The 25750-nt window shown below is 41.2% G+C and overlaps 1 protein-coding gene and 1 long non-coding RNA gene across 2 annotated transcripts in view; one reads left to right on the top strand and one right to left on the bottom strand.

Moving 5' to 3' along the window:
* The window catches only part of PCCA (propionyl-CoA carboxylase subunit alpha), a 658713-nt gene that overhangs the window by 117799 nt on the left and 515164 nt on the right, over positions 1 to 25750 (bottom strand). The window contains exon 21 of the mRNA XM_077297080.1: positions 4748 to 4801. Within this exon, the coding sequence (XP_077153195.1) occupies positions 4748 to 4801 (54 nt within the window). The remainder of the gene's footprint in view (positions 1 to 4747; positions 4802 to 25750) is intronic.
* The window catches only part of LOC143816560 (uncharacterized), a 54810-nt gene continuing 32558 nt past the window's right edge, over positions 3499 to 25750 (top strand). The window contains exons 1-2 of the long non-coding RNA XR_013223958.1: positions 3499 to 3572; positions 3650 to 3722. This is a non-coding gene — a long non-coding RNA (uncharacterized LOC143816560). The remainder of the gene's footprint in view (positions 3573 to 3649; positions 3723 to 25750) is intronic.

The following is a 25750-nucleotide window of genomic DNA, read 5'->3' as shown; positions in this document are numbered from 1 at the left end:
TTGGAGATTTGGTGTGGTTGTCTTCTCGTTTTGTCCCTATGAGGGTCTCTTCTCCTAAGTTTAAACCTCGGTTCATCGGCCCTTATAGAATATTGGAGATTCTTAATCCTGTTTCTTTCCGTTTGGACCTCCCTGCGTCCTTTTCCATTCATAACGTTTTTCATCGGTCGTTATTGCGCAGGTATGAGGTACCTGTGGTACCTTCAGTTGAGCCTCCTGCTCCGGTGTTGGTTGAGGGTGAGTTGGAGTACGTTGTGGAGAAAATTTTGGACTCTCGTGTTTCCAGACGGAGTCTCCAGTATCTGGTCAACTGGAAGGGTTACGGCCAGGAGGATAATTCTTGGGTCAATGCATCTGATGTTCATGCTTCTGATCTTGTTCGTGCCTTCCATAGGGCTCATCCTGGTCGCCCTGGTGGATCTGGTGAGGGTTCGGTGCCCCCTCCTTGAGGGGGGGGTACTGTTGTGAATTTGGATTCTGGGCTCCCCCGGTGGCCGCTTGTGGAATTGGACTTGTCATCCTCTTTCCTGTTTCACCTGGTTCCATCAGTAGTGGGTGTCGCTATTTAAGCTCATTTCTCTGGTGGTTTCTTGCCGGTCAACAATGTTATCTGATGCCTCTCAGTGCTTGTTCCTGCTTCTAGACTACTACTAGATAAGTTGGACTTTTGTCCATGTTTTGTTTTGCCTATTTGTTCCAGTTCACAGCTGAAGTTTTGTTACTGTGTCTGGAAAGCTCTCGTTGATCAGGGATTGCTACTCTGGCGTTATGAGTTAATGCCAGAGTTTAAGGTAATCTCTGGATGGTGTTTTGTTAGTGTTTTTCTGCTGACCATGAAAGTATACTATCTGTCTTCTGCTATCTAGTAAGCGGACCTCAAATTTGCTAAGGCTATTTTCCTGCTGCGTTTGTTGTTTCATCTGAACTCACCGTCATTATATGTGGGGGGCTACTGTCTTCTTTGGAATATTTCTCTAGAGGTGAGCCAGGTCTTATATTTCCCTCTGCTAGCTATTTAGGTCTTAGGCCAGAGCTGGGCATCTAGCGATAAATAGGAAATGCTACCTGGCTATTTCTGGTTGCGCGGCAGGCTTAGTTCATGGTCAGTATAGTTACATCTTCCGAGAGCTTGTCCCTCTATAGGCTTGCTATGATCTCTGCCTGCAGAGATCATGACAAGATATCCTCCTAAGATAGCCAAATCTAAAAAAAAAACCCACTACAACTTTCAAAAATATTAAGCTTTGATATTTATGAGTCTTTTGGGTTGATTGTTGATCAATAACAAAAATAATCCTCTAAAATACAACTTACCTAATAATTCTGCACAGTGTATATATATATATATATATATATATATATATATATATATATATATATATATATATATATATTGTAAGGGGTTGACTCACCCGCTTTCCACAGTAATGCTTCTCGTGGTAAAAGACCTGCTGGTTTATTGTGGAACAGCATAGACCACCACAGGGTTCAGCAAAGTAAACAGAGTCTTTCTGGCATAACGGGAACACTAACATCTACCAAAGTCCAGTTGTCTTGAGGGATTTGCCCTCTCAGACCCCCATGTGTCTTGAGCCACTGCCTCTCAAGGCCAGCTATTTAAACTCAGTCACACAGGTCCTGTTAGCACACAGCTGTGCAGGTGAAGATCTGGTGAAACACCTTCCCACCCACTCCATAGGTGTCCACTAAAACCAGCCCATGTCTGCAACTTTAATTTAACCCTCACAACACTTCGTGTGCTGGAGGAAAATATTCTGGTTTCACATCACTGACGCCACTATGCACAGTGACACATATCTCCCTCCATATACTGTGCCAGTGACTCTGTCACAGTATATTTATAGTTTAAATGTGTGAATATGTGTATATCTTTATACACACAGTGCCTTCAAAGAGTTTTCATACCCCATGAACTTTTCCCCATTTTTTTACATTACACTCAGAAATGTATATGTACTTTATTGGGATTTTATGTATAAAAACACACACACACACACATTATATATATATATATATATATATATACACACAAATATCATTATAGGAGGCTAGGAGTTTTTTTGTGGGGTGATTTCAACCTACCTGCTGAAAAGTTTAGGCAACTTAATTTGCAAAAACTGCACCGACAAAAGAGCAATGTAAAACATTGCAAAGTGTTTGTAAAAACAAACAATATTGCAACTTACTTGTTATAAAATCCTTTCTGTGCTAAAAATGAAATTATTTTTAATTTTATGGGTTATAGGCATGTAGCCTTATTTACCAGTCGACCAGAATTGTCCAATCATGAGCAGTTATTACAAGCTTGTTACAATAAAGCTTGTAAGCGCTGCTCTGATGCTGGTTGGATCATTGAAGTGCACTATTAGCTCTTGAACTGGCCAATTTCAGTTCTATATATCAGGCAGCTTTGCCTGTGCAACATCGGAATAAAGCACAGTGTCATGGGGTTGCCGTGACAGAGAGGAGCCAGAAGATCACAGAATCTGGTTTCTCCTACTTCTATTAGAAGTACTTCACTTTCTCATTAAACTGTGTAAATTTATTTTGGCAGTGCAGGGGCTAATGTGCTCAGTTGAGAGCTCCTGGATCATTTAGGCTCTCAGCTGTGTACTGTTAGCCACTCCCATCTCCTATATAATCTGTGCCCTGGCTAGCACTCTTTGTCAGAGTTAAGGTACCTTCACACGAAACGACTTTGTAACGATATCGCTAGCGATCCGTGACGTTGCAGCGTCCTGGCTAGCGATATCGTTTAGTTTGACACGCAGCAGCGATCAGGATCCTGCTGTGATGTCGCTGAATAAAGTCCAGAACTTTATTTGGTCATCCGATCGCCGTGTATCATTGTGTTTGAAAGCAAAAGCAACGATACCAGCGATGTTTTACACTGGTAACCAGGGTAAACATCGGGTTACCAAGCGCAGGGCCGCGCTTAGTAACCCGATGTTTACCCTGGTTACCAGCGTAAAAGTAAAAAAAACAAACAGTACATGCTCACCTGCGCGTCCCCCAGCGTCTGCCTCCTGACACTTACTGAGCGCCGGCCCTAAAGTGAAAGCACAGCGGTGACGTCACCGCTGTGCTGTTAGGGCCGGAGCTCAGTCAGTGTCAGGAAGCAGACGCTGGGGGACGCGCAGGTGAGCATGTACTGTTTGTTTTTTTTACTTTTACGCTGGTAACCAGGGTAAACATCGGTTTACTAAGCGCGGCCCTGCGCTTAGCAACCCGATGTTTACCCTGGTTACCCGGGGACCTCGGCATCGTTGGTCGCTGGAGAGCGGTCTGTGTGACAGCTCCCCAGCGATCAAACAGCGACGCTGCAGCGATCGGCATCGTTGTCGCTATCGCTGCAGCGTCGCTTCGTGTGAAGGTACCTTAACTGTAGCTTAGCTGCATGGCTGGAGGTTGTTGTTAGTTTATAGTAGAAAGCGGTTGGTGGGTTTATCAGTGACTGTTGCTAGGTTTTGAGTGTGTGATAATTTGAATCTTCTACTCCTACTGTGGTTTAACCCCATACTCCACTCCCCAATGCATCCCTCTGTTCATGTGTGAGTATATTTGTATGTTTGGTATTTTTCATTACCCCTGTTCGTATTAACTTGTTAGTCTGCTTGCTGTATTACAGTACAATACTACTTCCCTCTTCCCTGGGTAGAGGAAGAGTTCAGACAGAGGACAGATTCAGAAGCTAAGGCAAGGTACGTGGCCATGGCATCTTCACCATCAGAAGTAATCCGGGGAGCAGGGAGAGGTAGGGTGCTGCTAGCATTAGGGACAGGGAAGGAGCCCGTCAACAGAGTTATGACACACATTTTGGGCCAGTAGCGCAACAATACCGCTGATCAAAACTGACAATAAAGCTAGAGTACACTCCCTCCCCCTTCAGGAGGTCTTCTACCACCCTATAAAGCAGCCTAAAGGCTAGTGTACATATCTAGCAATATTCTGCACCAAAAAGTGTCCCTCAATTAAAAATTGAGCTACTCTTATCAATTCCTGTTCATGGACCCAGTTCATTACGTTGATGTAAAAAGTTTTTTTAAAAATAAACAAAAATATTGGTGCATGATATACACTCCATATTTTGATCATTTTTAGTGATGAGCGAGTATACTCGTTGTTCGGGTTTTCCGAGTATTTGTGAGTGCTCGGAGATTTAGTTTTTGTTGACGCAGCTGCATGATTTGCGGCTGCTGGACAGCCTAAATACATGTGGGGATTCCCTAGCAACCAGGCAACCTCAGGCTGACTAGGAGCCGTAAGTCGTGCAGCTGCGTTGACAACAACTAAATCTCTGAGCACTCACAAATTCTCAGAGACCACCCGAGCAACGAGTATACTCACTCGTAACTAATAATTTTGTAACTAATAGACTCTGCTTCACATAGTTTGTTTTACACACTCAAATGTGAAAGCAATGTAATATTGATATTACTACAGTCCGGGCACAGGCAACTGAAACATCCATGTGACATGAAGCTTATGCGCTCTTTATGTGCATTCATCGCTGGCTATAAAATGCTAATGACGGCCACACTAGAGAAATCCTGCATCAACATGGCAGCCAATACTCATATACCACATATTCTGAGATCTAAAAGGAATTACAGAGATCACTTGTTCACTTGGTATATCTATTGACTGTAGTAGTTAATTGTGATTATTTGTTATATTGTACACAAAAAAGCACTCTTTCATTCAAGCATGGCAAAATTGTACTCACCACTGTGCCCAAGAACTGAATGCCAATATTGCCAGCTGCATCACGACTAAGGCACTGAATGGAAAAAGAAAAACAAAATTTAGGAATTATTTCAAGTATGAAAGTTCTGACTAATAAAATACAGAAAGTATTATTGTGAATTAAGGATGTAAAAAATCAGGTCTAAAATGGATATAGGGGATAGAGGTAATCATTGCATCTCATCATCAGACATCATGTAGATTCATACAGAATACAACAATATCATAAGAATATAATTCCGGGCAGTACGCAACCTTGCAGCGTGGAGTCCTGGGTTCAAATCCCACCAAGGACAACATCTGTAAGGAGTTTGTATGTTCCCCCCGTGTTTGCGTGGGTTTCCTCCGTGTTCTCCGGTTTTCTCCCACATTCCAAAAACATACTGATAGGGATTCTAGATTGTGAGCCCCATCGGGGACAGTGATGATAATGTGTGCAAACTGTAAAGAGCAGCGGAATATGTTAGCGCTATATAAAGATTATTATTATTATTTATGTACAAATCTTCTTATTCAAATTACATGCATTAATAAATGTTCCACTATAAGTAAAACTGCAGTTTTAATCAACAAATTAGAGATCCATAGCACCATATTCTGTTTGCAGAGGTATATATTTTTTGCCTACTCTTAAAGAGGACCTGTCACCATTTATACATGATAAACTGGTAACATCATGGAATAGTGGCTGCAGAGCTGAGGAAAAAATAATATTTTTTTTTACTTCTCCATTCCATTGCGGAAGTATTTGCTTGTAACCTTTAGGTTATAATTTATATTAAGTACAAGGGAGGCATTACCAGGAATTTTTAACTCGAAATCCTCCTGTGTATGGGAGAACGCGCTCCCGTGTATGGGAGAACGCGCTCCCGTGTATGGGAGAACGCGCTCCCGTGTATGGGAGAACGCGCTCCCGTGTATGGGAGAACGCGCTCCCGTGTATGGGAGAACGCGCTCCCGTGTATGGGAGAACGCGCTCCCGTGTATGGGAGAACGAGCTCCAGTGTATGGGAGAACGCGCTCCCGTGTATGGGAGAACGCGCTCCCGTGTATGGGAGAACGAGCTCCCGTGTATGGGAGAACGCGCTCCCGTGTATGGGAGAACGAGCTCCTGTGTATGGGAGAACGAGCTCCTGTGTATGGGAGAACGCGCTCCTGTGTATGATAGAACGCGCTCCTGTGTATGGGAGAATGCGCTCCTGTGTATGGGAGAAGGAGCTCCTGTGTATGGGAGAACGCGCTCCTGTGTATGGGAGAACGCGCTCCTGTGTATGGGAGAACGCGCTCCTGTGTATGGGAGAATGCGCTCCTGTGTATGGGAGAACGCGCTCCTGTGTATGGGAGAACGCGCTCCTGTGTATGGGAGAACGCGCTCCTGTGTATGGGAGAACGCGCTCCTGTGTATGGGAGAATGCGCTCCCGTGTATGGGAGAACGCGCTCCCGTGTATGGGAGAACGAGCTCCTGTGTATGGGAGAACGAGCTCCTGTGTATGGGAGAACGCGCTCCTGTGTATGGGAGAATGCGCTCCTGTGTATGGGAGAAGGAGCTCCTGTGTATGGGAGAACGCGCTCCTGTGTATGGGAGAACGCGCTCCTGTGTATGGGAGAACGCGCTCCTGTGTATGGGAGAATGCGCTCCTGTGTATGGGAGAACGCGCTCCTGTGTATGGGAGAACGCGCTCCTGTGTATGGGAGAACGCGCTCCTGTGTATGGGAGAACGCGCTCCTGTGTATGGGAGAACGCGCTCCTGTGTATGGGAGAACGCGCTCCTGTGTATGGGAGAACGCGCTCCTGTGTATGGGAGAACGCGCTCCTGTGTATGGGAGAATGCGCTCCTGTGTATGGGAGAACGCGCTCCTGTGTATGGGAGAACGCGCTCCTGTGTATGGGAGAAAGAGCTCCTGTGTATGGGAGAAACAGATAAAAAGACTACACAAACAATTGGCACATTTTATCACTTCTACTCAATGAACTCCATACCTACACTATAACTGCAAATAGATGTAAAAAGTGTTTGTGAAAAAAACAAACAAAAACAAATGGTAATGCAGACTATATACTTGTTTTGTATGTGATGGAATCAAGTCCCAACCAATAATTTCTGTTGTATTCAATAATTTGGTGTACATATCTTAATGTGAAAGTGACCCAGTAATGTTTTATACACTCCTCAGGGCTCGCTCGCACAAGCATATAACTCGGATGGGGGCTATCCAATGTTTGATCAGATAGCACTCAGACCAATGTATTCTATGGTCAAGTGCAGGTCTGCATTTTATTTTAGTTTACGCCATTTTGGCATGAGAAAAAAAAAAAATCACAGCATATTGTGAGCGGCTCTATAGATCAGATCATGTGCAACCTTTCATGTGTATGAGTGCGTGTAAAACATTGGACTGCACTTGAATGTCATCAAAGTGCAGTCCGATATACGCAGACCCAGGCAATGGAGAAATTAAGTTCTCCGTCTTCTCCACACCTGTGCAGCAATTCTTTCACCCAAGAGAATCAGATCACAGTAAAACGACACTCGGCTCAAACGCTGATCAGAGTTTAAACCGAGTGTCATTACAATTTCGATACGATTCTCTCGGAAGAGAGATTCATCACTCCTGTGTGAGAGGCCTCAACGTTAAAACTACTAAACCAAGGAGGAAAAGTTGTGGAAATATTAAAATCACACGTTTGATAGACGTGTTAAGTGATATTCTAAGGATGAAAAAATTGAATCAAAATTTTTAGTTTTCTTCAGTATCGATTAGGAGCGATTGATTACTATCAATGAGGTTAAAAATGGTTGCCCGAGAAACATTCTGCCAAATGTAAATGCACATGGACATCCAAATCCCTTTGCAATTTCCATCCAATTACATCCCAGATGTGCTGGATGGAGACCGGTCAGGAGACGCTGCAGGCCATGGTAGCACGTATAGGCCACATAGGCTACTCACAGCACAAACAAAATGCAGCCTTGCGTTGTTGTGTTTTAAAACAGTTTCTCAGTCACTTTGGAGAAATGGATACAATGGCTCCTTGACCAAACCAATGTAATGCTGAGCTGTAGTGTATACACCTAAAAGAAAAATAGAAGGGTCTGCTACCATATTTTAAGCCACCAAACATAATAGCACACCACTCTAGTAGAATTAGTGTGACGTTACCGCCACATTGTCTCCAGTCTCTACTGCAGTCTTGCTCTATAACATGATAGCCTTCGTGGGCGGTGGTGTAAAGGAACACCTGCAGCTGGGTATCTGGCTACTAGCTCAATGTGGAGCATAAGCCATCTGACGGGGTGGCGTGGCATAATGTATGGTAACTGGATCCCTCTAGACTTCATTCCAGGCACAATAACAGCTTGGTGTTACATTGATTTAGCCGTGGAACTAGTGGTACGACCATTTCTCCAAAGTGTCCTAAGAGCAGTTTTTCAACACAACAAAGCCAGACGACATGCTACTCATGCAACTGTGAGCAGCCTGCGTGGCCCATACATGATCCTATGGTCTGCAGTGTCTCCAGACTTGTCTCCCATCAAGGACATCTGGGACGTCGCTAGTTGACAATTGCAAACAGATCTTGATGATTTGCATGCCAAAGTGCAACATTGCTAAACCAACCAATAAGTCATGTAAGTGCATGCATGTCTGCAAGTGGAGCTCATACTCAATACTAAATAAAAGCGGGATATTTAAACTTTGCTGCCATTTTTTTTTCATCAGTTGCTTATCATTAACATGTCTATCAATCATGTGATTGTCAGAATTCCAAAACCTTATCTTCTTGGTGTTGGAATTTAAATGTTGAGGATTGTAGATAAAACTACAGTCAGTTTGAGAGTAGAAATATTTATGTGACATGAACCTTGTTCTCTCTTTCTGCCAATTCACTGCTGGCAGTATAAATGGCAATGGTCGTACTAGAGATAGCCTGCAGCAAGGTGGAAGTCGATACTCACACACCACATATTCTGGAGTTAAAAACATCATTTTCTGAACAGAAATGGGGCCGCATAAATTCGTTGGAGCGCCGTATGGCCGTGAGGGCCATTTTTACGGCCGTGAAAAAATATCGAGCCTACTCGATATTTTTCACGGCTTACGGACACGGCCCCCATTGAAAATCAATGGGGCCGCAAGAACAATGGAAGCTTGTTTTTGCGGTGCACCGTCAAGAATGTACTTGTAGAATGCCATTTTTTTTTTCAATACTTTTTCCCTAGTATTCAAAACAATAAAATCTTGCGGATCGCCGTTTTTCTGAACACATATAAAAAAGAAACATGACAAATTTACTTTGCACTGGCCAGATGTTAAGCATGCAGCATAACCATCTCCGCTGCATACTTTGGCAGAGTGGTCTTTCAAAGAAGGGAGGCAAGAGAGGAAGATGTGGTTCCCCACTTCTGCAATAGTTTAATAAGGTGGTCCAAATTGCTGATGCAGTGCATTGAAACGACAGAACAGTGGAAGTCCATGAAAATGTGAAAAACTACAACAAAGTAGATGATGTGGCACAAGAGTGAAGCATGACTCCAGAAAAGTGATTTTTTTTTTTTTTTTTTAAGCTAAGCAATTTTTTTAAAATGGGTATTCTCATTATTAATAGCATTTACAGAGGATAGAAGCACCCACATATATATGACAAATATGTCACATCCTGTGGATATACCATGAATGTCAGAGATGTGAAAACCCGTTTAACAAATAATGCAAATGGCACTCTCTCTTTAGGATCACAGTGGTAGATACAATTCTAATCTGAAATCTTAAGTGGTGTGAAAAAAGGAAGTGGTGCCAACTACTGGCATCATTTAATGACAGATTAATGGGACGGAAAATACGGCAAATAGAAGGTTAGTAAAGAAAAATTCCATCATTTACTTTCATAAAAGGAAACAAGAGCATGGGCTTTTCCCACAGCTTCCAATAAATAAAGCAAATGCTTTTGGAAACTGCAAAGGTGAACAAAGCCCCGAGTACCGACAATGAACAGGGCGAGTGCCAAAACAAACAAGGACTGAGCGCATGATAAGCTGTCAGTACGTGGCAAGATGAAAAAGAAAACAAGAGACCTTTTATCATTTTATTAGCACTCCACCCTAATTAGTGGACTTTTGACTATTGTGTTACTTTTTGCTCAAAACGAAGAGAGGTTGCTAATGTCATTGGAGGATGACATTTATTCAGTCCCTTTTCTTTTAACTGGGGGCATGTGGTGACAAACAGAAAACTCCATTCAATGAATGTGTGACCTAATCATGAAGAGTAAGCACAGATAATAAGACAGGTTTGCCCTGCATGTTCCAGCTGACAAAGTCAAGACACTGGTACATAGGAAAACGAAGAGAAGGCCTTCCTCCATTCTACATAAAGGACATTTGCTATGGATAGAGACAAGCGAGTTTGCTGCAAAACAAGAGCCTCACAGAACAAGGTGGTCTCGCCTTCACAACAAGAACAGATAATTGGAACACCTTTTACTTCTGCATATTAAAAGACTTGATCTCTGTTCTGCCACCAAAGAAGGGCACAGATATACGACACACAGACACTGTGCAGATGTTTCTGAAAAGACATAGAAGTATGCTACATTCAACTGAGCACAAATTCCAAAATTCAACACTTAAATTGACAGCGACATTGAGCAGGAGAGGAAGAGACAAAAGGATATCAAGAATAAAGAATGGGGAGCAAAGATGAATCAGATAAGATAAAATGGGAATGTCTGCTGCTTATTAAAATGAAGGTTATTCAAAGTCGCAGAATATCTGGTATATTTAGTTTGGCTAATGCCCCTCGGTTTAGTCTGTAATGTACTCGCACTACATTCAGGACCAGATTAATAACCAACAACTAAAGAGAAGAATAAAGGTATCAAACACCCACAAAAAAGACTATATTAGAGTCTGAGGTGCGAGACTCGTGCGAGTTTCTCGCAAGTGTGACCCCGGCCTAACCCAGATTTTGTGTGTGTGTTTATTTAACTCTTTATGTACCATTTTATTATGTTTATTACTAAACATTGGGCTTGGTCTTATCTATCTATAGATATATATATCTATAGATAGATGGATAGATATATCAATAGATAGATAATAGATAGATAATAGATAAAAGATAGAGAATAGATAAATAGATAGATAACAGATAGGTAGATAGATAATAGATAGATAGATCTATATAGATCAATAGATAGATAATAGATATATCTAAAGATAGATAGATAGATCGATTGATCTATCTAATATCTATCTATGGATGTATCTATCATCTATCTATCTAGCTGTGTGTGTAAAACATTCTTGAATGGAGTATGTAAATGAAGAGGTTGGACAAGAAATTACATCACAATTCTTTTTTTTGTTAAATAATAGATCTTTATTTAGCCTGCAAGAACGCATAAAAATCTGCACAAAAAAAACGCATCAAAAACACAGAAAAAACGCGCAGATTTTTACCTGCATTTTTTGCCAAGAGATGCAGATTCTGTGCAGAAAATTCTGCAGACAAATCTGCAACGTGTGCATATACGCTAAGGGTCCGATCAGCCAGCCAATCAGCTGACTCTTTACTGATTGGTGATCGTTTAATAGGCTGTGTAGGAGGAGGATCCTTCAAATGCCACTGATGAATGAGCTGCTGCGAGTGTACCATCAGTGAGCCGGTCACTGAGGTTGCGTTCAAATCCGGCCCAATGAACTGCAGTGACCTACCTCTGGTGAGATCACCGCAAGCACAGAAAAAGTCTCACGGTGCAGAGGTGAGTTTACCACAGTGCAAATTCACCACAGTGAAATTCTCCTCATGAACTGCCTGCTTTAGCAAGGCTGGTTGTCAAAAATATGGGGGACCCTATGGCGTTTTTTTAAATAATTAAAAACACAGTGTGGGGACCCTTCTCTATTCTAGATAACCAGCCCTGCTAACGCTGACAGCTGATGGTTGCAGCCCTCAGCTGTCAGTTTTGTCTGGCTGGTTATCAAAAATACAGGGAAAGCCATGCCGTTTGAAAAAAAAAAAAGAAAAATACAATTTATTTAGAGCGCAGGCGCTGGCTGATAAATACTCCCATTCGCCGCGACCTGCTCTCACTGTTATTAGCGGCAGCAGGCGTAGGTTAATGAGAGCAGCAGTCCCATGAGCAGATGCCAGTGACCGGAGGTAAACTTTTTACATCCGTTTACAGCTGCGGGCTCATGCTGTCATTTGACAGCATGGGAATCACGACTGTCTGATCGGCGGTAGTGATTTTATACACACAAATATATATATATAAAATTTCTAAAGGTGATATTAACATGAAATTCTCACAAGAAGTCGGTGGCAACACCTAATCCACAAGGGCAAAGAAATCAAACCATAGATATCCATAAATTAAGTTATGTGTAATAAAGAGAAATGCCGGAGAAAAAGTATTGAACAAGTGAAGAGAGGTGCAAAAAGTCATGGAAAGTCATGACAACAACTGAAATCTCTCAGTATAATTAGAAAGCAATTCTGTCACTTAGTAAAAAATGATGTCAGCTGGTTCAACTGATGGCCTATAAAAAGGTGTCTCATTTCCAAGGTGCCAAACAAGAAACATCTCACTATGGGTAAATTCAGTGAGCAGTCTCAAGACCCTCACAACCCTATTGTTGCAAAACATATGACTGTCATTTCTAAACTACTCAAGACTCCTGTTAGCACTGTTAGGGCTATAATCCGGCAGTGGAAAGATCATCATTTCACTATAAACCGGCCATGACCAGAAGCTTCCTAAAGGATTTCAGACAGTGGAGTGAAAAGAATTTACAGAAGAGTTGTCCAAGAGTCAATGACCACATGTGAAGAGTTCTAGAAAGACGTGGAATCAGCAAGTATAATTGTTTCAAAGAAAACGATGAGTAATGCAGCACTCATCTGCCATGGCCTGTATGCATGATCACAATGCAAAACTCCACTGCTGAATAAAAAACAGATTCAAGTGTGTTTAAAGTTGGCTCACCAACATTCAGACAAGCCTGTAAAATACTTTGAGAATATAGTCTGGTCAGATGAGATGAAAAAAATGAACTCTTCAGATGCCATAGTACACACCATGTTTGGAGGCCAAAAGGCACAGAATATCACCAAAAACACAATAGCAACAGTGTAAATTGGAGGAGGGAATATGATGGTGTGGATTGCTTTTCAGCATACGCCACTGGTAAACTTCATATAATTGAAGGAAGTATGAATGGATAAATGTGCCAAGAAATTCTTGATGAAAATCTGCTGCCATCTACCAGAATGAAGAAGATGAAACAAGGGTGGAAATTTCAGCAAGACAATGATTGCAAACACAAGGTGAAGTAAACTCTCAATTGGTTTCAAAGAAAGAAAAAGCTGCTAGAAAGGCCCCAGTCAGTCATGTGACCTGAATCCAATAGAAAATTTATGGAAGGAACTAAAGCTCAGAGTTCTCATAAGGAGCCCACAAACCTTCAGGATTTCAAGAGCGTTTGTTCAGAAGAATGGGCCAATATCACACCTGAGCAATGCATGCTACCAGTTACTTCATACAGGAGGAGTCACAAAGCTGTCATCACCAACAAAGGCTTTTGTACGAAGTATTAAATACATTTCTGTAAGTGTGTTCAATACTTTTTTCTGGTGTCATTTCTCATTATTACACATAACCGTGTAATAATTGCCTGTGTGGATTAGATGGGTTGTTCCTGACATCTGATGAGAATTTCATGTCAATAGCACCTTAAGAAATGTATTTAGTGATGTGTTCAATAGTGTATGCGCATGTGTATGATGTGAGAAAGTCACAGATGGAGTGCTGGAGGAAGATATGTTTCACTGAGCTTAATGGTGTCAGAAATATAAAACCCAGAGATTTTCCTCCAGCACTCAATACAGCTAATTTATTTAGTGGGCTGGGTTTTATGTGGATATCCATAGAGCGGGTGGAAGGTTGTCCTCCTTATCTGCACTCCAGGCTGTGGTCTGGGGCTTAAATACCTGGCCTCCAGAGACAGTAGGTGTTCAGTGTCTGGAGAGGAACACTCCAGAGAAGTAGTTGTGCTGGAACCAACCTGGACCAGATGTTCTGCTAATGGTGAGCGGGAAGAACCCCGCTCTCAGAACGACTGTGATTTGTGCTATCATTTTGTTTTGTTTTCCTGTTTTCCCAGAGGGCAATGTTTGTTTTACTTCAACTTGGTTTATGCTGACTATAATAAACCAAAGGGAGTTTTTAAAGAGATCATGTTCCCGTGTGCCGCTGAGTGATCAGATTTACCACAGGATTCTATTATATACACACATATACACTGAACAAAAAAATAAAGTGAACACTAAAATCCCAGATCCCAGGTATCACTGAATGAAATATTCCAGTTGTAAATCTTTATTCACTACATATTGGATTGTGTTGAGAACAATAAAACCTAAAAATGATCAACGTAAATCATAACTAATATCCCACGGAGGTCTGGAGTTGGAATGATGCTCAAAATCAAAGTGGAAAATAAAGTAACAGGCTGATCCAACTTCAGTGGAAATGTCTCAAGACAAGGAAATGATTCAGTAGTGTGTGTGGCCGGCACGTACCTGTATGACCTCCCTACAACGCCTGGGCATGCTCCTGATGAAGCGGTGAATGGTCTCCTGAGGAATCTCCTCCCATACCAGGACGAAAGCATGTGCAACTCCTGGACAGTCTGTGGTGCAATGTGACGTTGGTGGATGGTGCGAGACATGATGTCCTAGATGTGTTCCATCGAATTCAGGTCTGGGGAACGGGTGGGCCAGTCCACAGCTTCAAAGCCTTAATCTTGCAGGAACTGCTGACACACTCCAGCCACATGAGGTCTGGCATTGTCCTGCATTAGGAGGAACCCAGGGCCAACCGCACCAGCATATGGTCTCACAAGGGGTCTGAGAATCTCATCTCGGTACCTAATGGCAGTCAGGCTACCTCTGGTGAGCACATGGAGGGCTGTGCGGCCCTCCAAAGAAATGCCACCCCACACCAATACAGACCCACTGCAAAACTAGTCATGCTGAAGGATGTTGCAGGCAGCAGATCGCTCTCCACGGCATCTCCAGACTCTGTCATGTCTGTCACATGTGCTCAGTGTGAATCTGCTTTCATCTGTGAAGAGCACAGGGCACCAGTGGCGAATTTGCCAATCCTGGTGTTCTGCGGCAAATCCCAAGCGTCCTGCACAGTGTTGGGCTGTGAGCACAACCCCTATCTGAGGACGTTGGGCACTCAGACCATCCTCATGGAGTCGGTTTCTAACCGTTTATGCAGACATATGCACATTTTTGGCCTGCTGGAGGTCATTTTGCAGGGCTCTGGCAGTGCTCCTCCTGCTTCTCCTTGCACAAAGGCTGAGGTAGCGGTCCTGATGATGGATTGTTGCCCTCCTACGGCTCCCTCTACGTCTTCTAGTGTATTGGCCTGTCTCCTGGTAGCGCTTCCAGCCTCTGGACACTACGCGGACAGACACAGCAAACCTTCTTGCCACAGCTCGCATTGATGCGCCATCCTATCAGAGCCACTTGTGTGGGTTGTAGAGTCCATCTCATGCTACCACGAGTGTGAAAGCACAACCAACATTCAAAAGTGACCAAAACATCATCCAGAAAGCATTGGTACTGAGATGTGGTCTGTGGTCCCCACCTGCAGAACCACTCCTTTACTGAGTGTGTCTTGATAATTGTCAATAATTTCCATCTGTTGTCTATTCCATTTGCACAACAATATGTGAAATTGTTTGTCAAACAGCATTGCTTCCTAAGTGAACAGTTTGATTTCACAGAAGTTTGATTTACTTGGAGTTATATTCTGTTCAAGTGCTCCCTTTATTTTTTAGAGCAGTGTATATATATACACACAGTATACACTCACCGGCCACTTTATTAGGTACACCATGCTAGTAACGGGTTGGACCCCCTTTTGCCTTCAGAACTGCCTCAATTCTTCGTGGCATAGATTCAACAAGGTGCTGGAAGCATTCCTCAGAGATTTTGGTCCATATTGACATGATGGCATCACACAGTTGCCGCAGATTTGTCGGCTGCACATCCCAAAGATGCTCCATACAAGGCAGGATGGATCCATGCTTTCATGTTGTTTACGCCAAATTCTGACCCTACCATCCGAATGTCGCAGCAGAAATCGAGACTCATCAGACCAAGCAACGTTTTTCCAATCTTCTACTGTCCAATTTCGATGAGCTTGTACAAATTGTAGCCTCAGTTTCCTGTTCTTAGCTGAAAGGAGTGGTACCCGGTGTGGTCTTCTGCTGCTGTAGCCCATCTGCCTCAAAGTTCGACGCACTGTGCGTTCAGAGATGCTCTTAGGCCTACCTTGGTTGTAACGGGTGGCGATTTGAGTCACTGTTGCCTTTCTATCAGCTCGAACCAGTCTGCCCATTCTCCTCTGACCTCTGGCATCAACAAGGCATTTCCGCCCACAGAACTGCCGCTCACTGGATTTTTTTTCTTTTTCGGACCATTCTCTGTAAACCCTAGAGATGGTTGTGCGTGAAAATCCCAGTAGATCAGCAGTTTCTGAAATACTCAGACCAGCCCTTCTGGCACCAACAACCATGCCACGTTCAAAGGCACTCAAATCACCTTTCTTCCCCATACTGATGCTCGGTTTGAACTGCAGGAGATTGTCTTGACCATGTCTACATGCCTAAATGCACTGAGTTGCCGCCATGTGATTGGCTGATTAGAAATTAAGTGTTAACAAGAAGTTGGACAGGTGTACCTAATAAAGTGGCCGGTGAGTGTATATATATATATATATATATATATATATATATATATATATATATATATATATATATATATATATATATATATATATATATATATATATATATATATTATAAAGACATGCACTATTTTCTTTCGGCTATGGTAACCTGTATAGGAAAATACTGCCTGCTGTCCTTCCCTGTACAGTTAAATAAACCACATGCTCATGAATGCTGGACAGATCAGGTCCCAAAGAACAAACTTTTAGCCATAGTCTGTTAAATGGAGACCTGTGGCAATGTCAAAGAAAACACAGGAAGCTTTTCCAAGAGTATATGTGCACACTGGGTAACTTGTGTAAAAAATAATAATTAGACATGTTCCATTTCTAGGATCTTCTTACAATAGAAAAATATGTTTAACGCCTGAGTTTTTAACTTTTTTTTTATAGTGTGAAGGACTGCATGGGTAGCAGTGCACTAAAAATGAGGTACATTCATAATGTCCTAGATCTAGAATGCTAACTTCAAATATAATTTTCCATGATATTTTGTGTAGTTACCAACAGGACTTCTGCTTTATCCATAAACTCCCAAAACAGGCTAAGAGTGTTCTTGTGGATCTGGAAAGAAATTACTGGCCTATATATTTTACAAAGAAAATGAAAACTGTGCTCTTCTATACAGTGGGTAACCAACAATAAAGTATACTGCTTTGTATACCATTTTTAAATAATATGGCTTATAGGCAATATATGCTACTGCATGGCTATACAATGGCATACACTGGGACCTTCTGGCTGAGTACACATCAGGGAATACTCTTGTAATATACTAATGATGGATGCTCAAGAAGAGCGAGGTGTACAGAACCCACACAAAAGGGCTAAATAGCTGAGAACTAAAAAAAAAAAAAAAAAAATGACCTTCAAATCAATACAGAAGGAAGCAGCTTTTGTCCATTTATATACGGTAAATGTCTTTCTTAACCAAAGAATTTCAAAAGTTCAGTTAAAACTTCTGTGCAAGTGTATTCTGTATTTCTAACAAAAAAATATTAAAAGGAGTGATGAATGAGGCTGCATAAATGTGTACAGTTTGGTTTACTTCTACTTGAATCGCCACAAATGTCAAATAACAGATTAAACTTATTCAAATAAGAGGGATCATGATACAGAAATAAAAATATATCAATGTAACCTCTCACCAGTTCACAGCTAATTAATATAATTTGTCATTTCTTGTAAATAAGCAGAGGTTTGAGTGCATCTCCTCCTAACTCTGCTCCCTTGCCACAGAAAATTAGTTCCACCTAGTTGGGTATCAATGACTTATTCACTGTGCACTAGTGCATAGTACAATCTTAGCAGAGGGGGCTTGAAATGGGTGACTACCTTCATCAGGCTAGAAACCTAAATGAATTTGCCAGCACAAAAAGGGACATCATTATTTGCGGTACTTTCTATAGGCTGCTAATAATGGCCTAGTTGAGATGGCTACCAGCTGTGTCCAGGTGGACCACAAATGTGACATCATACAAACACGTCTAGTCCAGTCTATCAACTGTTGATCCTGACTCATTCAAGCTAGCCCCAGGATGTCTTCCAACACACAGACAATCTTGTGGTCAAAATAAAAAGGGGAAATACTTAATGTGTGCACATACCCGAAGACTTTTAAATTTAACCCTTTTTCAGAATGATACATTCGAAAGCCCTCCTATACACATTTGGTAGGTGTCAGTCGAACGATTGTTTCACTGGCAACCATCGTACTGACTCTCCCATACATTGGAGCGCACCCATGTTGTCTATGTCTGTGATGTCTGGCAGTGGCTTATCTGTAAAAAACAAAAGGATTAGCCAACATGCCATATCCTAATCTCCCCTGGTTATCATCTGTTGAGGTCCCCATACACATTATAATGTTGGTCCCCCAACCCATATGGGCATTTGCCTTTTTTATCTTCTGTATGACACTACCGTCTTATGATTGGGCAGTGTTATAAAGGGGTAGTAAATGCCCTCAGAGAAAAATCTCTGTTAATGTCCCCTTGGTTGAAGGGGAAAATGTCAATATCTCTGCAACAGAGAGGAGAAATAACAAAAATGAAAACAACGTTTTACTCAGCACTTCATCATGAGCTAGTCAGCTTAACTTGCAAAAGTGGAGAAAGGTCCTCTTTGAAGCCATACTGACAGTGGTGTTAAAATAAAGTGTGTAATTCATCTCTTTTGCAAACTTCCTGAAAATGGTATAACTCTAGGTAACATTATGTGAGCTAAACATGGCAAAGCTGCAAACATCTCTCTTCCGATTTTCATTTCAGACCGACTGCTCTTATCAATGGGAATGTAGACTGAAAAATCTTGGAAATGTGTAGGCTTTATATTGTGGTGATTGCATCCTATAGCACTGGAATCAACGGACAATATACGAGTAGTCAGAGTCTGTGCACTTTCTACTTGTTTGCATGAGTTTCCTACAGGTACTTTGGTTTTGTTCTCAAGTCACAAAAATACAGTGTTTGGCCTCTTATGAAATTGGCCATAGGCGGAGTTTCTTAAAGGGAATCTGTCAGTTGGACCAGCCCTCCTAAGCAGTCTTTATGGTCACGTAGGTCATAGGAAGCTGAATGTAAGAAAAAAATTGTCCCGAAGGTGGACATCAAATTCCTTAATGACTGGGCAATTTTTTTAATATTTATGCTTTTGTTTTTCCCTTCCCTTATTTTCAAAAGCCATAAGGTTTTGAATTTTCCATCGACATAGGCAAGGGAGAGCTTTTTTTCTTCTGGATGAGTTGTACTTTTGAATGACACCATCCATTTTAGATTGTGATGTACTATAAGGGCTTGTGCATATGTTGCAGATTTGGTGAGTTTTAGCCATGCAGATTTGCTAGCAAAACCTGAACAAATCCTGATGCCAGCAAAGCAAGGTTAGCACGCGTACACACATACCAAGCATGCATGTTTTTTTTTGCTTTTTTTTACTTAAGTGGTGAAAAAAAATTGAGAAATGTGTAAAAAAAAAAAATTTACTTGTGTTATTATTTTCCGAGAACCATAACATTTTTGATTCTCGGCATATGGAGCTAAGTGAGGCTGTTTTTTCATGCACAGAGACAATGTTTTCATTGACATACTTTTTGTGTAGTTGTTTTGATTGTCTCTTATTACATATTTCTGTATTGTTGCATCTGCAAATAAGAACAATTCAGGACTTTTGATTTTTTTTTCTCACAATGCCTTTACGGATCGGGTTAATTTATTTCATATTTCGATATTTTCATGCACTCAAGTGATAAAAAAAAATTAAAAGAGGACAAATATTTTATGCTTCTTAATTTTTAGCCCTTTAATGAAATCTGACGTACATTTACGGAGCAAGTAGGAAGCGGGTCTACGGAGCTGGATCAAGGAGTGAGCTCACCCCATACTCGGCAGGTAATGGCTGTGTGTTGGGCCGGGGTCACACATGCGTGTTTTACGGACATAAGAGCGCAGAAACTACGTCCGTAAAACTCACATAACATACGGCACAATTATTCTCAATGGGGCTGCTCCTATCAGCCGTATATTACGGATCCGTAATATACGGCTTTCTATGGCCGTACAAAATCGCAGCATGCTGCGTTTGTCAGTGTATTGCGCAAAAAAATCGCCAATGAAAGTCTATGGGGGCGAGAAAAATACGGATTCCACACGGACCAGCAGTGTGACTTGCGAGAAATACGCAGCGGTGTTAGTGAAAAGTCGGTAATTCAATTGCCGGCTTTTCATTTCTCCTTCCCAAACCCGACAGGATATGAGACATGGTTTACATACAGTAAACCATCTCATATCCCCATTTTTTTTGCATATTCCACACTACGAATGTTAGTAGTGTGTATGTGCAAAATTTCAGCGCTGTAGCTGCTAAAATAAAGGGTTAAATGGCTGAAAAAATTGGCGTGGGCTCCCGCGCAATTTTCTCCGCCAGAATGGTAAAGCCAGTGACTGAGGGCAGATATTAATAGCCAGGAGAGGGTCCATGGTTATTGGCCCCCCCGTGGCTAAAAACATCTGCCCCCAGCCACCCCAGAAAAGGCACATCTGGAAGATGCGCCTATTCTGGCACTTGGCCACTCTCTTCCCACTCCCTGTAGCGGTGGGATATGGGGTAATAAAGGGTTAATGCCACCTTGCTATTGTAAGGTGACATTAAGCCAGATTAATAATGGAGAAGCGTCAATTATGTCACCTATCCATTATTAATCCAATTGTTTGAAAAGGTTAAAAAACACACACACACATGATTTAAAAGTATTTTAATGAAATAAACACAGCGGTTGTTTTAATAATTTATTGCTCTCTCAATCCATTTGCAGGCCCTCGCTTGGCAAAATAATAAACGCACAAGATACATACCTTCTGATGTCCTATCACGTCCAACGAGGTAATCCATCTGAAGGGGTTAACTAATATTACAGGCACGAGCTGCGATAAACCACTCGCTCGTGCCTGTAATCCCCGGGTGCTGGAAGGAAAGCTGGATCTGTACTTACATTGAGTCGCGGTGATGCGCCCCTGCTGGATGTTCTCATGAACTGCAGCCTGGGAACTTTTTCCCACGCTCCAGGTCATATGAGGACATCCACCAGGGGGCGCATCACCGCGACTGAAGGAAATGTAGGTCAATGACCTACATTTCATTTATTCGCCGGGGAATTACAAGCACGAGCACACAGCTGCATTAGCAGGGCTCCTGCTTGTAAAATATTTTAACCCCTTCAGATGGATTACCTCGTGGGACGTGACAGTTCAGCTGAGGGTATGTATCTTGTCGTTCATTATTTTGCCAAGCGAGGGTCTGCAAATGGATTGAGAGCGCAATAAATTATTAAAACAACCGCTGTGTTTATTTCATTAAAATACTTTTAAATCATGTGTGTGTGTGTGTTTTTTAACCCTTTCAAACAATTGGATTAATAATGGATAGGTGTCATAATTGACGCCACTCCATTATTAATCTGGCTTAATGTCACCTTTCAATAGCAAGGTGGCATTAACCCTTCATTACCCCATATCCCACCGCTACAGGGAGTGGGAAGAGAGTGGCCAAGTGCCAGAATAGGCGCATCTTCCAGATGTGCCTTTTCTGGGGTGGCTGGGGGCAGATGTTTGTAGCCAGGGGGGCCAATAACCATGGACCCTCTCCTGGCTATTAATATCTGCCCTCAGTTACTGGCTTTACCATTCTGGCGGAGAAAATTGCGCGGGAGCCCACGCCAATTTTTTCCGCCATTTAACCCTTTATTTTAGCAGCTACAGCGCTGAAATTTTGCACATACACACTACTAACATTCGTAGTGTGGAATATGCAAAAAAAATGGGGATATGAGATGGTTTACTGTATGTAAACCATGTCTCATATCCTGTTGGGTTTGTGCAGGAGAAATGAAAAGCCGGCAATTGAATTACAGGCTGTTCACAGATATCGCGCTGAATGAAATCTAAATACAGAATATATATATATGTGTCTCAATGACATATATATATATATATATATATATATATATATATATATATATATATATATATATATATATATATATATATATATATATATATATACTGTATATATGTTTCCCGAACATTTGAGCACATAAATCCATTAGATGTCGGTTTTGCAAGCCTGCGCGAAAATCTCGCAGTACGGATGCCATACGGATTACATACGGAGGATGCCATGCGCAAAATACGCTGACACACCCTGACTACGGATCAATATTTTGGGAACATTTCTCCGTATTACGGCCGTAGTACGGACGTATAATACGTGGCGTATTGTCTTACGCCAAGTGTGACCCCAGCCTTACAAGGAGCTGCTTCTAACAAATGCAGGTGGAAGCGCCACCGAAGACCAAGACCTCCAAGCTTGTCATTACAGAGATCCCTTGAAACCCTGCCTCTGGCCAGGCTTCCAGGGAGACCATGATTTTCACCATATGTAGCAATACTGTGGTATTGCTGTATAGGCTACATACAATAAATGAAAAAATAATGCGCATGTGGTATCGCCACATTAAGAAAAGTCCAATCTATGAACATATAAAAAATAATTAACCCGATCGGTAAACAACTTAAACAGGACAAATTCAAGAACGACAAACTTACATTTTTTTGGGATTCTGCAATACTGCAAAAAATTCTGTAACAAGTGATCAAAGAATCATATCTACCCTAAAATCATATCAATAAAAACATTGTCTCACCCCGCAAAAAATAAGTTGTCACACTGCTCCATCGACCAAATATAAAAACATTACAGGTCTCAGAATTTTATTTCAAACTTCTTTTTTTTTCACCACTAAAATAACACTGGTCAACAGCATTTTTGGTGCCAAAGATATTTCATCAAATTTAGGGTATTTTTGGGGTGCTGATTCTGAATATGTCATCAGTTTTGCCAGATTGGCTCAAGTTTTTGACATTTTTGGTATCTTATTTATAGCACTTGTTGGTAAATGTGACGCATCATCTCATTAATTTCTTTGGATTAGTACTTGAACTGAGCAGTTCTCAATATAGTTTTGTGTTAATTAGTGTTCTAAAAGTTTGTTCATAGCTTGATTTTTGCACTAACTTTATGTTGTTGTCTGTTTTCCAGTGAAAAGCATGAACTCATCAAGAAGAAGTTGTCTTAACGATCCAGACTCATTCTGTTAAAACATAGAAGAAACATAACAGACTTCGTAAAACAAGTGTATTTTGCCTATTTTGGGGTTATGCTTGGGGACCAAGACAAGTTTTGGGCACCACACATAGTGTGCAAAGCATGTATCGAATTATTACGAAAATGGAGCAAAGGACAAAGAAAAAGCTTCAAATTTGGTGTTCCAATGGTGTGGAGAGAGCCAAAAAATCATCATGATGACTGTTATTTATGGTAAACACAGGTACAGGCACATCTTCACAATGAGGGACAGGCCTTCTTGCAGATTCCATGTTACTCCCATTTTCGTTTCTTATGCTTATTGAATCCTTGCACTTGCACTGCACAGAAATAACAGTCATCATGATGATTTTTTGGCTCTCTCCACACCATTGGAACACCAAATTTGAAGCTTTTTCTTTGTCCTTTGCTCCATTTTCGTAATAATTCGATACATGCTTTGCACACTATGTGTGGTGCCCAAAACTTGTTTTGGTCCCCAAGCATAACCCCAAAATAGGCAAAATACACTTTTTTTACGAAGTCTGTTATGTTTCTTCTATGTTTTGGCAGTGTGTATTCACCACAAATGTAACAGAATGAGTCTGGATCGTTAAGACAACTTCTTCTTGATGAGTTCATGCTTTTCACTGGAAAACAGACAACAACATAAAGTTAGTGCAAAAATCAAGCTATGAACAAACTTTTAGAACACTAATTAACACAAAACTATATTGAGAACTGCTCAGTTCAAGTACTAATCCAAAGAAATTAATGAGATGATGCGTCGCATTTACCAACAAGTGCTATAAATAAGATACCAAAAATCTCAAAAACTTGAGCCAATCTGGCAAAACTGATGACATATTCAGAATCAGCACCCCAAAAATACCCCAAATTCATTAAAATATTTTGGACACCAGAAAAAAATTTTTTTTTTGTTGACCTGTGTAATTTTTAAAAATAGACATGTTTGGTATCGCCGCAATCGTATTGAGGAGAATCGTATTGAGGAGAATCATATTGCATGGTGATTTTTACCACACAACGTATATGTCATGAAAACAAATGACAAAAAACAATGTAAAAATTGCATTTTTTTCACAATCCCTCCCCTTGTTTTCCAGTACATTATGTGGTCAAATGAACGGTGTCATTCAGAACTTGTCCTGAAAAATGCAAAAAATTAAAAAGTTATGGCTCTGGGAAGAAGGTAAGAAGCAAACAAAAAACTAAAATTGAAATTGGCTGTGTTGTGAAGGCTTTAATGGGGGAAAAGAGGGTCGATTTCAACTTCTATATTTTTTTCCATATGGTTTAAAAATATTTTTTTTATTATTGTATTTGTTAGTCCCCTTAGAGGACTTGAACCTGCAATCATCTGATCACTTGTGCTATACACAGCACAGTTTCATATTGCTGTGCATAGCAAAAATCATGGTCTATGAATGTGATGGGCTGGCTTTCACATGAATACCAAGCACAAAAGTCTTCAGCAGACCCCATGGCCATTATGGCGACCAATCAGCATAACGCAAACACCAGGGGTGCGCCGATGAAAGCATAGAACAGCATTCCCCTCTGCCAATGCACTGTAAATGCTGTTGCATTGACAGAGATTGACAGTGGCATTTGAAAGGTTTACTGTCATGTTTGGAGCTCCGCATCAAAGGCAGGGAGACAGCATATGACATACCTGTATGTCATATGTCGTTTACAGGTTACATCCTACATTTTCTTGTGGAAATATTAGTGTGTGTCATGGATCAAGTTAACGCTGTTTAAACAGTCTAGTTAATACTGGCATGACATACTGCACTTAAGTGATGAAAAACCATTTACATTGACATTTCTGTCCAACTAGGTACACAAAACATTTTACATACAACTGATACTGAGCAATTGATGAAAATCAATTGTAAAGATTCAATAACCCTGTAAACACATTTGACATATTGCTTAGCAAAACAGAAATGGAGAACCGTCAGTTGTGTAATCCAGTCTGTCTGGCCTCTATCACCAACTTTATGACACTTGTGTTTTGGCGCCTCTGCACTACTTGATACATGCATATATTTATACATTATAATACATTAATTTTACTGCAGGAGGACACGTGATGCAGTCTAGTAACACAACGTACTTATTCCTATATAGTAAAGGTCCCCCAACCTCTATTACGTTAGGAGTCACATTCAACTTTGAGTGGTGGTCAATAGCCACATTTTGCTCAAAAAAATGGTGAGAGATTTAAAAGCAAGAGGTATTAAATTTACAAATATTTTCTGATATTTGACCCTTGTAATATACTAGCCAACCTAGAATTGTTATGTGTTTAAGATACACAAGATATTGAAAATATCTTAGACATCTTGTCCCTAATGGCAAATTGCACAGCAAGGAGTTGTGAACCTCATGTGACTCATCAGCCACCGGTTCGAAAAAGTTTTAAAAAGCTAAGCTAAGCTGGTTATACGCTACCTGTAGTGTTCAGGTGAGCAGTGAGTCATACGGCTAATCTCAATAGAGTAAGT

Source organism: Ranitomeya variabilis, chromosome 3 (assembly GCF_051348905.1).
Source record: "Ranitomeya variabilis isolate aRanVar5 chromosome 3, aRanVar5.hap1, whole genome shotgun sequence".
In the NCBI taxonomy this organism is placed as follows: domain Eukaryota; kingdom Metazoa; phylum Chordata; class Amphibia; order Anura; family Dendrobatidae; genus Ranitomeya; species Ranitomeya variabilis.
The sequence above is the reverse complement of the archived record's forward strand: the minus strand, read 5'-3'. Positions and strand labels throughout refer to the sequence as shown.